Genomic DNA, 13,975 nt, shown 5'->3' on the forward strand with positions numbered 1-13,975 from the left:
CAGCCCGGGAAGTAAATTTTCAGCTTGTCAGTTTTTATTGTAAAATTCCAAATTATCACTGAATACTATGTTTCTATAATTCTCAAATTTTCAAAATTTACAATATGAGCCCAAACGACGCAGAATTTTGTATAGTTTTTCAACACATTAAACTTAAAAATTTATGTTTTTTTTTGTTTAGAATGGTCAGTTTCCATATTATAAATTATGACGAAATTGAACATTTAAAAAAAATGTGTGTTTTTTTTTTAAATTCATAACTATAGTCATTTTTACTTAAAACTCTGGTTTATAGATTTTTTTACAAAACATTACAAATTATTAAATTATGTTTTAATGTTTTTAATGAAAACTAGAATTTGTTTTACCTAAAATTTTGATAGAGTGAAAATTTGAGTATTAGAAAATGAAGTGTAATGAAATTCTTTGCAAAATTATGTTTCGTTAGCCTTCCCGTTATCACTAGACGATAAAATTATCGATTTACAACGTTATGAATTGGGTCCTAAAATTTAGCTTCAATTGCTGATATTATTGTTCACAACGTGTTCAAAATGGATTTTTTATTCAATTTTGAAAATCTTACTTCGCGCCTTTTCTTGACAGCTCGTTCCAAGGGGACCATAGTTGATGTATTATGAAATGTCGTCTCGTTGATTTTGTTTTTGCAGTTGGGTTCTAAAACTAAGCTTTATTAGGGTCCTAGAAGGCTAGAACCCTATGTCAATTTGTATATCCAACGGTATGAAAAAACACGGTTAAAAACAATGGAGCACCTGCAGTCGAGCAGTTTTTGACAGTTCGCTCCATAAGAAATACATTGTAGAAAAAAGCAAAAAGTGCTCGAATGGAAGTGCTCCATTGCTGATCACTTTTTGTTTTTTGTAAACATTTTTTCGATTGATCAACTTTGGTCTCCTTGGAATGAGCTGTCAAGTAGGACCTTTTCTGTCAAGTAGGGCCGCGATGTTATTTTTTTAAATTGATTGAAAAATCCATTCTAAATCCTTTGCGATCCTACAAAGGGCTTTATCGTTGAGAACAATAATATCACAATTTTAAGCTTAAGACCCAGTTGGTGATATTATTGTTCAAAACGGCAAAGATTATTTTTCAGAGTACAATGACCCTTCGTGCGACCACAAAGGATTTAAAATGGATTTTTAATTCAATTTTAAACAACTGAAAAAACTTCACGTCCGTTTTTGACAGAAAACATCCTGCTTGACAGCTCGTTCCAAGAGGACCACAAAATGATGTCTTGTAAATTTATTTAGTTTTGCATTAAAATGAAAAAAGTGATAAGAAATGGTATTTCAGCGTGATTTTTATCGTTGTACATAAAATTTAACATAAGGCTTTAGGACCCTATTATACATTTGTAACCATAATCCACGTGGACACTATTTTGGAAATTCAGCAACAATTTTTGGATGGCCCCCATACTTAATGCATTAAATAAAATTAAATTTTTATGTTTGCTTGAGTTATTATTTTATGTTTAAATTTTATTGAAAATTTAAATTTTTTTGCTAGTAGTGAGGATTGTTTTATGATTGACATTACATCAGAACATAGGAAAAAACTAAAAACAGACAATAAAACCAAGCACGAAATTCACTGCGTACGGTCACCATGGTTACGCCGTGGCAAACAAGCTTCTATGACGTGCACACTTGCGCGAATCACTCACGCGTCGAAATGGCGCGACAACGTTTAAAATTCGTCACCGCCTGCTACGCTGCAGCGGTTATCAAGTTTACGAAATGAACCTTTATTATCAATAATTTACTCGTCTGAGCTTAGCTCGGGTGTTTTTCTGTTTTTTTTCGGGGGTTCAAATTCTGTGGTCAATTCATTCCTCTAGTATTGTGCGATGATTTGAACGGGGAGGTTGTATTTTTGCGTTTGTTTTTGACGAAATTTGTGAACTTTGAACGTTGGAAAATTAAGAAAGATGAGTGACTGCTTTCTGTGTAGTTATGTTGGTAAGATCGTTTTGAATTATGAAGTTTGATGTTAAACTTATAAAAACGTTATTTTTCAAAGGACTTTTCTTCAAATACTACCTCAACATATGGCTGATCGCGCTGGCCATCTGGATCGGGCTGGTAGTGGCCACCAAGGTGGGTTCCGATGGCAGCAAGTTCAAGTATTACGCCAAGTTTGGCATGATTTACTTCACCACGCAAGGACTGACGACACTTTGGACGCCGATTTCGCTGCTGAGCCCGCTTAATATCGTGCATGCGAGGTTTGCTTAAATCATGATGCTTAATTAATCAGAATAAAAAAAATAATACTTTTAGAATAATCTCAACGATATCGTCGTACGCGACCACGCTGCTGCCGATCACTTGGGAGCTGCGAAATGCACGGGTTCTGAAGGAGGCCAAAGGGGCGGTCGTTATGGCCAATCACCAGTCGTCGATGGATATTTTAGGTAACTTTTGTGTGAAATGTGGCTTTAAGTTATCTAAATCTGTATGTTGCGACTCTACACTGTACTTTAGATAGGAAAGAAGGAGTGTTTTAAAGTGATGGAATTTCATAAGATTTCATAAGAGTATTTGTTATCAAAAGTTGAGTGTGACTCTTAATACGATAAGATTAGGATTGATTGATTGGAGCAACAATATTACGACAATGCACTTTGTACGTTTGCTTGTCACAATAAAATCAAACGTTTTAAATGCAATTGAGTCATTCGTTTTCAATTTATAAAAAATCTTTAGCTCAAAAAATGTCTATGTTGCAAATTATAAGCAAGCTTAAAAATTCGTTATCTCAAATGATTTCAATTTTTACAAAACAAAACAATATTATCCTTATGTAAAATCGTCTGGGGAACACGATGATGACGATAAATTCAGACTTGTATGTTTAGAAAATTGCATGTTATTTTTCAATGCGCAAAATGCATCATAGTATGATCCCAATTGATAATCTGCCATTAAATTCAGCGTCCTTTAATTTCCACTAAAAAAAAGCAGTCGAGTTTTGCTTTATCATTTTTTGTTTCAAATATATGACCATTTGAAAAAAGAGGTGTTTTGGCAAAACTTTGGGGCGGTGCCCAATTTTACTGAAATTCAAGATACAGTCCAGACTCGATTATCCGAAGGTTTGTAGGGACATCGAATAATCGAATCTAAAAAATGTTTTGCGTATTTTTTAAATTTTATTACTATTAACATCGAATTCGAGTTCTGCGACCCCATTTTAGTCAAATTTGAGTTGTTGATTGCCTTTTAGCATACCAAATACATTTTGTTTGTGTTTCAAAACCGCAATTTTGGCCACCATCTTGGAATTACAAATTTTACATCACTTTAGAGCAGGTTTGGGATCATACTCAAGTGAAATAAACAAAAACAAGACAGAGAAAAAAAATCTTAGTTCGATTATCAGAAGATTTGATTATCCGAAGTGATTTTTTTCCGAGGCCTTCGGATAATCGAGTCTGAACTGTACTTGCATGGTTTGATAGTATAAACAGCTTCTCCAAATTTGAGCATGATCAGAAAAAAGTCGATTTCCTTATGTTTTTTTATATATTTTTTTTTAAACTCCTGATTCGAGTTAAAATTTGAAACAGCCAGTTTTAGGTTATTATTTATGTAAACCTGTAGGGGACCATCCATAAACCACGTAGATACCTTTTTGGAAATCTCGACCCCCTCCCCCCCGTAGTCGTAGAAAATTTTCATACAAAAATAACATTTTTGTATGGAGCGTGGACAATCGTCAACCCCCTCCCCCCCAAAAGTGTCCACGTGGTTTATTGATGGTATGGATGGCCCTTCCCCTTAGGTCGTTTAGAGGGATTTACAGTGCGGGTACAATTTTTTGACCTATTTTCTCACTTAAGTTTTTCTTATAAAAAAAAGTTAAAAGATGCGATTGTAAACTGTTTTGGATGCATTAAATAACATTTGTTTTTGTATCTTTAATTATATAAAGAAATTTTATGATTTTCAAAATTTTAATTTTAGAACCACTCATAAAAATACACAAAATTGCGGGATGTTTTTTTTTTCAAAAACCAACTGAAATTAAAAAAAAACATGTTACAGTAACAGTCATGCACAATGTATGTATCATTTTTGACACAATTTAATAAAAAAAAAACCAAAGTAAGTAAAAAAGTAAATCTTTCCCAGTTCCTGGGGGGAACACCCTTGAAGAGTATCGGGGCCGGCATTTACAAAGCGGATTCAGTGGCAATTTCATTCTCAACTTAATGTTAACATGTTACGGTTAATGTTAACATTCCATAGGTCGCCTCTCTAAGGTGTTGTGATAAGGTCCAGTTTGTGACGATACACTACCTTCCCTTTACTAAGCAATCGAATCCAGAAGTGAAAAGATCACCAGTTGTGTTGGTCCGAGCCGGGATTTGAACCCCGATCTGCCGCTTACTAGGCGGGAGCGTTACCACTGGGCTACGTGGCTCGGTCTAACCACACAGGCTCGAAATTTGAAATTATTTTTTTTGACCTCGACCAGAGCTGAGGGTCATTTAATATTATTTGTACTAGCCTCAAAATTATATAAAAACTATGACATTTTTTTAAAGTTTCAGTAAAAAAGCAAAACTAGTCTTGTGGTTTTATTGTTTCGTTCATTTATTGACAAAGTAATGTCAAAGTTTTTATATAATTTTGAGGCTGGTACAAATTATATTTAACATAAAAAAATTGTCAGTTTTGACGACATTTTAACATTTTAACATACTATAAGTCAAGCTATTAAGAATTCCAATTCAATGGAATTTCTAACATAGATTAATTATTACATTATCTTACAGCTTATTACATCCGGTTCCAAAGTGGCCAGGTTGGTCCAAAACTGATTTTGGACATTATGATAGATCTCCTTGTTAAAAATGGTGAACTTTGACACCCATATTGCTTGAAAGAAAATAATTCTGGAATAACTGCGTGGTTGGCCATATTCCGAGTTCCGCTGGGGTACTTGGAACCGGTGCCAAAGTGGTCAGGTCGGTCCAATATCGGTTCTGGTGATTATAAATGAAAATGGTTTTGGATGCGCTGTAATTTGAATCCTGTTTGGCTGGTTTTTGTTTGATAAAGTATTTACCACTCCGTAGGTTCCCCGGAATTCTCCGGAACCGGTTCGCAAAGACCAGTTTTGAGTTGGTGCTTTAAAATCTTGAATTTTGATACCCATATTGTTAGGTTCATAACGGGAAACTTGCGTTACAAAAGCAAAATACTCTATTTTTCAAAACGTTGTTTATGGACCACTCAGTTTTCCTAAAAATCATCCAAATTGCATCAAACTTTCACCAAATATTCACAAACATGTATTCAACAAGCTTACATTCTTGGATTTTTGATTTCTATCGTAAAAAAATCTAAAACATCAAAGCTTAAAAAATATTGGCAGGGTGGCAAGTCAAGTTACCCCTTAAAAAAAACTTTGTGAGTACTTTTTTACATCTAAAAAGCCATTTTGTATCACTATTTCTAAACATGCAAATCTTCATAAAATGTTAGTTACTTACACAAATAGATATCTTGAGAATGAGAATATTTCTGATCAAATTGATACATTAAGAAAAAATAGTAGAAATATAAAAAATATTCGTTCTGTTGTAAATTTTTTTACACAACAAAAAAAGCAGCAAATAAATATTTATGAAATAAATTATTACTGTGAACATTTGAAAGAAGATAAATGACATCTTAGGAGCTATATCAAAATCACAATAATTTTGCAGATAAGCTAATATTTTGAAAGAAATCTTGATTTTGGAAAATTATGCTTCATTTGTTTCCAGTTCGAAAAAAATATAAATTTGCTTTAAAAACATTGAAGATTTGACTTACAGTTGCGGAGCCATGATTTACAAAAATGGAACACTGCAAAATGAATTTTGGACGTTGTATGTTATAGCTCCACAGACGGCAAATTTTGTTTTCGTAAATAAGGCCGATGCAAATATTTTTCAAAGAAAAACTTTAAATAAAATTTGTACCAGCCTAATAATTAAATAATAAAATATAAATGCTAGTTCTTCTGGACTTCTTCTCATAAATATATCACACGGGTTAAATTATCAAGCATTTTGAAAGCATTTTTGTATGGATAACTGCCAAAACTGTATGGAGATTTGTATGGAAGTAACGCACGACGTGTTTTCTAGACAACATTTAAAAGAAAAAAAAGTGAACGCTACTTTCTAAAGTGTCTGATAGTAAATTTTATCAGTTTTCCAATGCTTTTAAGCAAAACATAAAAGAAAGTGTCAAACAATTGAAAGTATATTCAAACATCTTAAATTGGTTTTCAATTTTGATAAGTTTGCATAGAATAAAAAAAAAACACTTCAGAGACCCCCAGATCTTTTGTGGTCTCTATTGCAAGTTTCTGCTCGAACCATGGAGTCCAAAGGCTTTAACGGGGAGAGCACCCAAACCTCTTTTTACTCCAAGGAACCTTCCACCCCAGGGTTCGAACTGACGACCTTTGGATTGCGCCATCAGCGATTTCAACGGAGCAGGCTTGGTTTGGTGTGTTGTTTGTCTTTATAGCAGGGAGACGACTCCCAAACATGGAATGACTTTACGGCCTAACAACAATTAAAGCCGGGACCGACGTTTTACTTCCCCATCCGATGGAAGGCTGGAGCAGATGAGAATCGAACCCATGATCATCCGCTCACAAAGCGGACAGCGTAACAGTTCGGCCAAGCCTGCTACAGTTTGCGTAGAGTTTGCATTATTTAAAAAAAAAAAACATCTTCTTCCAGGTCTAATGATGCTGTGGGACATCCTAAAGGACGTGATCTCGATCGCCAAGAAGGAACTGCTCTACCTGATCCCGTTCGGACCGGCCGGCTGGCTCGCCGGAATCACCTACATTAACCGGCAAAATCGAACCTCGGCAATGCGAACACTGGACAAGTGCAAGCGCAATATGGTCGAGAAGGGCCACAAGATGTACCTGTATCCGGAGGGTACGAGGTTCCCGGAACGTGGCATGTTGCCTTTTAAGAAGGGCGGATTCCACACGGCGATTCAGGCCGGGGTGCCGATTATTCCGGTCGTGTTTTCGCACATGTACTTTATCGACGCTAAGAAGTACTTGTTTAAGCCTGGTCATGTGATTATGTCGGTGCTGGAACCGATTCCGACCAAGGGAGTTACGATGGACGGGTTGGACGCGTTGATTGAGAGGACCAGAAGTGCCATGTTGGCTGAGTACGAGAAGATCTCGGCGGAAATGGATGGAAATTTGAGCAATTCGCGGTGGGTTCGCCAGAGTCGACCAAGATTTACGATTATTGATAACAAGAAGAGTGATTAGAGATTGAAGTTGCGTCACAATGCAAAAGTGCCATTGAATTTAAAATACTTGTGATAACAAAACATTATCTAAATCTGCCTTTGATTTAAACTCGTAATCGGTATCACAATTACTACACCGTCTAGCAAGCTAATTGCTTCAAAATTCACTGTCCTGAAAAAAACGTTTCAAAGCCGGGTAGAAGGTCAGTAACGATTTAGTTCACGATGCGATAAGCTTTTGTAAAGCGTCTAATGCGGCCCAAATTGATTTATGTCCCCTTAAGGTGCCGTACCCCCTAGAACAACAACGCTAACCTCTAAGTTAGTCACAGCACAGCACAGCTTGTCGTTTAGCGCAGCAGGCCGTGAAAGATAAATTTAGTAGTCTACATGGAATTGATTGGATGTGAGCAGTGCGGTAGCAGCAGGCTTTGACTCGCTCGTTCGTTGGTGGTGCATTATTGATGCACTTTTTGTTCTAGAATGATAGAATGGAGACAGTTACTAAAAGCAAAGGTTGAAACCAGATTCATAATTTATTTTTTAATAGGATTTTCAATGTGAATTTCTTGATGACTTAAAAAACTTAAAGTTAAACTTAATACCATTAATTCTTCGTATTGAACTTTGGAGCAACGGATTATCAAAACAACTATAATTCTCATACAAAAACACATTGGATAAAACATTCAAACTGAAATTTCAAATACTAAATCAAACCTACATCCCTGCCTCTTTATCTAACTTCCCCTCTTCACTTAATTGGTCATCATTGCCATCATGGTCACCGGCCATCCGTTGAAATGAGCTTGTGCACTTTGTTTTCATAACATACTTTATGAGTGTTTCCATTTCTCTTTCAACGATGCACCTCTTGAGGGGCATTTCAAAACATCTTAATTTTATTTGAAAAGGTTTTAAAGTTTAAAATGAGTATTTTTAATAAGTTAACTAAATTTATTTTTAGCGCAACTTATTTAAGCTTTTTCAAAAAGTTAATTAGGAATTGCTAAAGCATTGACGTCACCTAATAGCGCACTCTTTCTCTCAAATTTCCCACTTCTTGAGCAAACACCAACTTGAGTTCGCAAAAAAAAGTGAAAATAAAAAAAAAACAAAAAAAATCCGCCGTAAGCCGCTATTATCTATCCGCACCGAGGGGGAAATCCACAGACACATAATGCCTTTCGTTCGGTCGTTTTTACACCATTTCATTAAAGTGGAGAGATTGGCCCGGTGGTGGTGTTGGTTTTGTTGTTGGATTTGTAAATATTTTTTTTTGCTTCTACTTCCTCGTTCTGCTGCCACCGCAAAAAGACTTATCTCCAATTGAATGATCAAGTCTCCTCCACTCTTTGGAACAACAGTTGTTGGTGACTGTGCGATTTGTTTGTTGATCTATGGGTTGGCAAAGTCCTGCGTCAAAAGAGTGGTGGTTTGTGTTTAAGTAAATTTTTTGATGATAAAATAATTTGGTTAAATCCAGGATAAAACATTTTCTCATTCACAATTGTGTCAAATCTATAACGATGTAATTTAACCCTCTACTGCACAATTTTTTTTCGATTTTTTAAATATTTTTTCCGTGTTCTGGAGGTAATTTTGAACAACTTCTTGTTCTACGAAAAACTTCACTTCTCTTATTTTATGTTTTTCTTGTTTTATGTTTAGTATTTTATTTTGTATTTTTCTTGTTTGGTTTTGGTAGTATTTGGCCTATTCTACCACCTTCTATCATTACATTTTGCCTGTCTATTTTTTCATGTTTTTACAGTCACTGTTTCAGTTTTTTACCTGTTTTTCAAATTTTCTGCTATAGAATGGAACCATTATCATTTAAATTTAAAAAAAAAAAAAATGCGTAGAGCCATAGTCTGGGACAATACACAACTTCCTGCATACTTATTTTTACGTAAAATATAGGAAATGTTAGTAAAAAACACAGCCAAAGTAAAAACATTCGCAAAGTCACATAATAAGTAAAACTTCCAACCCTAAAATTTTCTAAAATTCTAAGAGTTCTTCTTTCCAATGCATTTTAAAGATCAAAAATTGGTTGAAAAATTGATTTTTGGCGAGGGTTAACCAGTGTCGTTTGCACCGAGAGTTCTTACAAAAGGACAAATAGAAGAAACAAAACAACAGCAAGAAATTCAGTCTTTTTAGAACAAAAAAAAAAAAAAAAAACAATTAACGGAACTACTAAATCAAGTTTCAACCTATTAACAAGACATTTTTAACATTTTTCTAAATTTTTGTTTTTTTTTTGTATTGATTTCAAAATGGCTGGATTTGAAAATATTTTAAAAACAAAAATAACAAATTCTTACTTCGACAAATGTGAATTTTCTTTAAAAAAAAATGGATTGCCCAACCCACTTTTTCTATTTGAATAATTGTGCTCCTACATGGTCAAAACTGTTGTTCCAATGCGCCCCATGTGTCCCGATTCGCCCAGTTGACGGTATGCTTTTTCTCGGCCCAAAATTCTGCCCTTATATGTCTACTGAAACATATGAAAATCAAATTCAAATAAAACAAATAAAACAAACAAAAACTGTAACTCGCCAACGTTTAAATGTTTTTGTTTTTGCAAAAAATTGTAGGTTCTTTTGCCATAAACTGACAACAACTCAATTTCAAATTTCAAGCTTAACCTTCAAATCTCGACAAAAAACTTGGAATAAAATTTGCAATGGCCAATTTTTTTTCTTCAAATTTTTATATTTTTCTGTTATTGTGCTCTGATATTTTATCAACTAATCCGAACATCTCTTTTATTTTTTTTTTAATTTATATTTATTTAGATTTTCTCTTCCATGTACATTCATTCAGTTAAAATATTATTGAGTGTCCAATCACAATCGATGACTTTTCACCTCAATTTTAAATACTAGCAACTTTCATTTATTCATGAAATATTGTAGCTTTCGCTATTCAGTGATTTCAAATGTAGGAGGTTCTACATGTACAAAAGGGAAAAGGGATACCTTAAAACTAACTTATAAACTATATAAAGAGCGGATCAATGCAGCTGAAGACTGCAATGATTTTTGTCGAAATGCATCAATTATCTTATTGGACATAACATCCAAAGTGTCAACTTCGGCTAATTGATGAAGTTCACTGGTGCTGAACCAGGGAGGAAGTTTCAGAATCATTTTCAGAATTTTGTTCTGAATCCTCTGAAGTTTTTTCTTTCTGGTTAAGCAACAGCTTGTCCAGATCGGCACAGCATAAAGCATGGCAGGTCTGAAAATTTGTTTATAAATTAACAGTTTATTCTTGAGACAAAGTCTAGAATTCCTGTTTATAAGTGGATACAAACATTTAATATATTTGTTACATTTAACCTGGATACTTTCAATGAGATCCTTGTAAGTATGGTTTTTGTCAAAAGCAAGTCCAAGATATTTCACTTGATCCTCCCACTTTAAATTTACCTCATTCATCTTTATAATGTGATGACTTTTTGGTTTAAGAAAATCAGCCCTTGGTTTGGGAGGGAAAATAATAAGTTGAGTTTTTGTAGCATTTGGAGTAATTTTCCATTCTTTCAAATAAGAATTGAAAATATCCAAGCTTTTTTGTAATCTTCTTGTGATGACACGAAGGCTTCTACCTTTGGCGGAGATGCTTGTATCATCAGCAAAAAGTGATTTCTGACATCCTGGGGGCAAATCAGGCAAGTCAGAAGTAAAAATATTGTATAAAATTGGACCCAAAATGCTTCCTTGAGGGACGCCAGCACGTACAGGTAGTTGATCAGATTTGCTATTCTGATAACATACCTGCAGAGTACGATCCGTCAAATAATTTTGAATAATTTTCACGATATAAATCGGAAAATTAAACCTTTTCAATTTCGCAATCAAACCTTTATGCCAAACACTGTCAAATGCTTTTTCTATGTCTAGAAGTGCAGCGCCAGTGGAATAGCCCTCAGATTTGTTGCTCCGAATTAAATTTGAAACTCTCAAAAACTGATGAGTAGTTGAATGCCCAAGGCGAAAATCAAACTGCTCATCAGTTAAAATTGAATTTTCATTAATGTGCGTCATCATTCTATTAAGAATTATTCTTTCGAATAATTTACTAATAGATGAAAGCAAACTAATGGGCCGATAGCTTGAGGCTTCAGCAGGATTTTTATCCGAACATCTCAATAAAAGTTATTGATGTTGATGTTATTTTCGCGAAAAAAAAAGATTCTTCAGTATAAATAAGTTGACGTAAAAAGCAATTTACCATTTTTTTAATTTTACATTTAAACACAAAAAAAATATTTATACAAAATAATCTTATTTAAAAATTCTCCATTTTGGATATATTTTATATTGCCAAAAATGCTATCTTATTGTAAAAATTTAATTTTTGTGATATCGTGTTGTATTTTTTACATGTATAATAGGGTAACAAGAAAAATTGAAAATATTGGGAAATCTTAAGAGATACCCAATGGCTCTATTCTTTAGGTAAAAATAAGTAACAATTGGCTATTTTGAGCCAAATTTGTTAAGGTTCAAGGGTCACTTCATATCTTTGAAATTTGCATGGGAAAAATAAAAAAATAAAAATTATGGGGAAAAGCAAAAATTTCATAATCCCACCAAAAGGTGGCGTCAAATATGTTGGACCATTGTCAAGTGTGAGATTCTTATGTAAATTTGTATGATAAATAACTATTTCTAAGATCCGAAAACGATCCGAGTTAAGCTTGACGAGTTAATAGCGAATTAAAGATGACGTTTTCGTATGAAACGATTTTTTCACCAACTTTAACGGTCTATACTGCCCATAATTGAAAATTCGGCTATTATGCCAAATCAAGTATTCCGAGAAAAACGCGTTTTAGTGTTTGTCACAAAATCTCCGTCAAGGCAATTTCCCATAACACCTAAACTACCATGCAAGCGAAAAAAGGCGAAGTCCAACTTCAAACAGCTGTATCTCGGCTCCCTGTGGACGGATTTTCAAAATTCAAGAAGCAAAAGATGCGGACAGATCTCTAGATTATTTTGCTTTTTGAAAAGTCAAAAACAGAGGCACTTACCCTAAGTTATTCCCAAAACCAACCAGGTAACTTTTTTTTAGCCCTCTATTTTCTAGTTGTTTTGCATGTTGGATCAAATGTTGAATGACAATTTGTTTAAAATTTTATCATAATGCAAGTTACAGTACAATTATAATATCCAATACCATATTGGACATATCTGGCCACTTTGGGACCGGTTCCAGGTTCTCCGGTGGAACCCGGAATATCCCAACTACGGAGTATTTTCAAGAAATTTATTAGAGTGGCAATATGGGTATCAAAATTCAGCATTTTCAAAATCAAGCTCACTGATGACGCTGAAAACTATTTTGGACATATCTGGCCACTTTGGGACCGGTTCCAGGTTCTCCGGTGGAATCCGGAATATCCCCAATTCCAGAGTATTTTCATGAATTTTATTAGAGTGGCAATATGGGTATCAAAATTCAGCATTTTCAAAATCAAGCTCATTGATGACGCTGAAAACCATTTTGGACATATCTGGCCACTTTGGGACCGGTTCCAGGTTCTCCGGTGGAACCCGGAATATCCCAACTACGGAGTATTTTCAAGAAATTTGTTAGAGTGGCAATATGGGTATCAAAATTCAGCATTTTCAAAATAAAACTCATTGATGACGCTAAAACCATTTTTGGATACTTCTGGCCATTTTGGGACCGATTCCAGGTTCTCCGGTGGAATCCGGAATATCCCCAATTCTACAGTATTTTCAAGAATTTTATTAGAGTGGCAATATGGGTATCAAAATTCAGCATTTTCAAAATCAAGCTCATTGATGACGCAAAAAACTATTTTGGACATATCTGGCCACTTTGGGACCGGTTCCAGGTTCTCCGGTGGAACCCGGAATATCCCAACTACGGAGTATTTTCAAGAAATTTATTAGAGTGGCAATATGGGTATCAAAATTCAGCATTTTCAAAATCAAGCTCATTGATGACGCAAAAAACTATTTTGAACATATCTGGCCACTTTGGAACCGGTTCCAGGTTCTCCGGTGGAACCCGGAATATCCCAACTACGGAGTATTTTCAAGAAATTTATTAGAGTGGCAATATGGGTATCAAAATTCAGCATTTTCAAAATCAAGCTCATTGATGACGCTAATACCCATTTTGGACATATCTGGCCATTTTGGGACCGGTTCCAGGTTTTCCGGTGGAACCCGGAATATCCCCAATTACAGAGCAATTTCAAGAATTTTATTGGAGTGGCAATACGCATAACAAAATTTAGCATTTTCAAAATCATTCCTAAAAAATAATTTGAGTGTCAACAAAAAACTTTATTTTGAAAATGCTGAATTTTGATACCCATATTGCCATCTAGGAAAAGCTCCGTAATTGGGGTTGTTCCGGGTTCCACTGGAGAACCTGGAACCGGTCCCAAAGTGGCCAGATATGTCCAAAATAGTTTTTAGTTTTTATTTTAATCAATGAGCTTGATTTGGAAATGCTGAATTTTGATACCAATATTGCCAATCCAATAAAATTCTTGAAAATACTCTGGCATTGGGGATATTCCGGGTTCTACTGGAGAACCTGGAACCGGTCCCAAAGTGGCCAGATAAGTCCAAAATGGTCTTAGCGTCATCAATAAATGC

The 13,975-nt window shown here is 34.7% G+C and overlaps 1 protein-coding gene across 1 annotated transcript; it reads left to right on the plus strand.

Annotated features, from left to right (window-relative positions):
- Positions 1–1,770: 1,770 nt before the first annotated feature.
- Positions 1,771–7,402, plus strand: LOC120418341 (1-acyl-sn-glycerol-3-phosphate acyltransferase beta-like). Its single transcript, XM_039580687.2, has 4 exons — positions 1,771–1,988; positions 2,050–2,254; positions 2,310–2,443; positions 6,779–7,402. Exons 1-4 carry the CDS (start codon positions 1,958–1,960, stop codon positions 7,333–7,335), a joined length of 927 nt encoding a protein of 308 aa, XP_039436621.1. The 5' UTR covers positions 1,771–1,957; the 3' UTR covers positions 7,336–7,402.
- Positions 7,403–13,975: the final 6,573 nt, after the last annotated feature.

Source organism: Culex pipiens, chromosome 2, assembly GCF_016801865.2.
Source record: "Culex pipiens pallens isolate TS chromosome 2, TS_CPP_V2, whole genome shotgun sequence".
Lineage (NCBI taxonomy): Eukaryota > Metazoa > Arthropoda > Insecta > Diptera > Culicidae > Culex > Culex pipiens.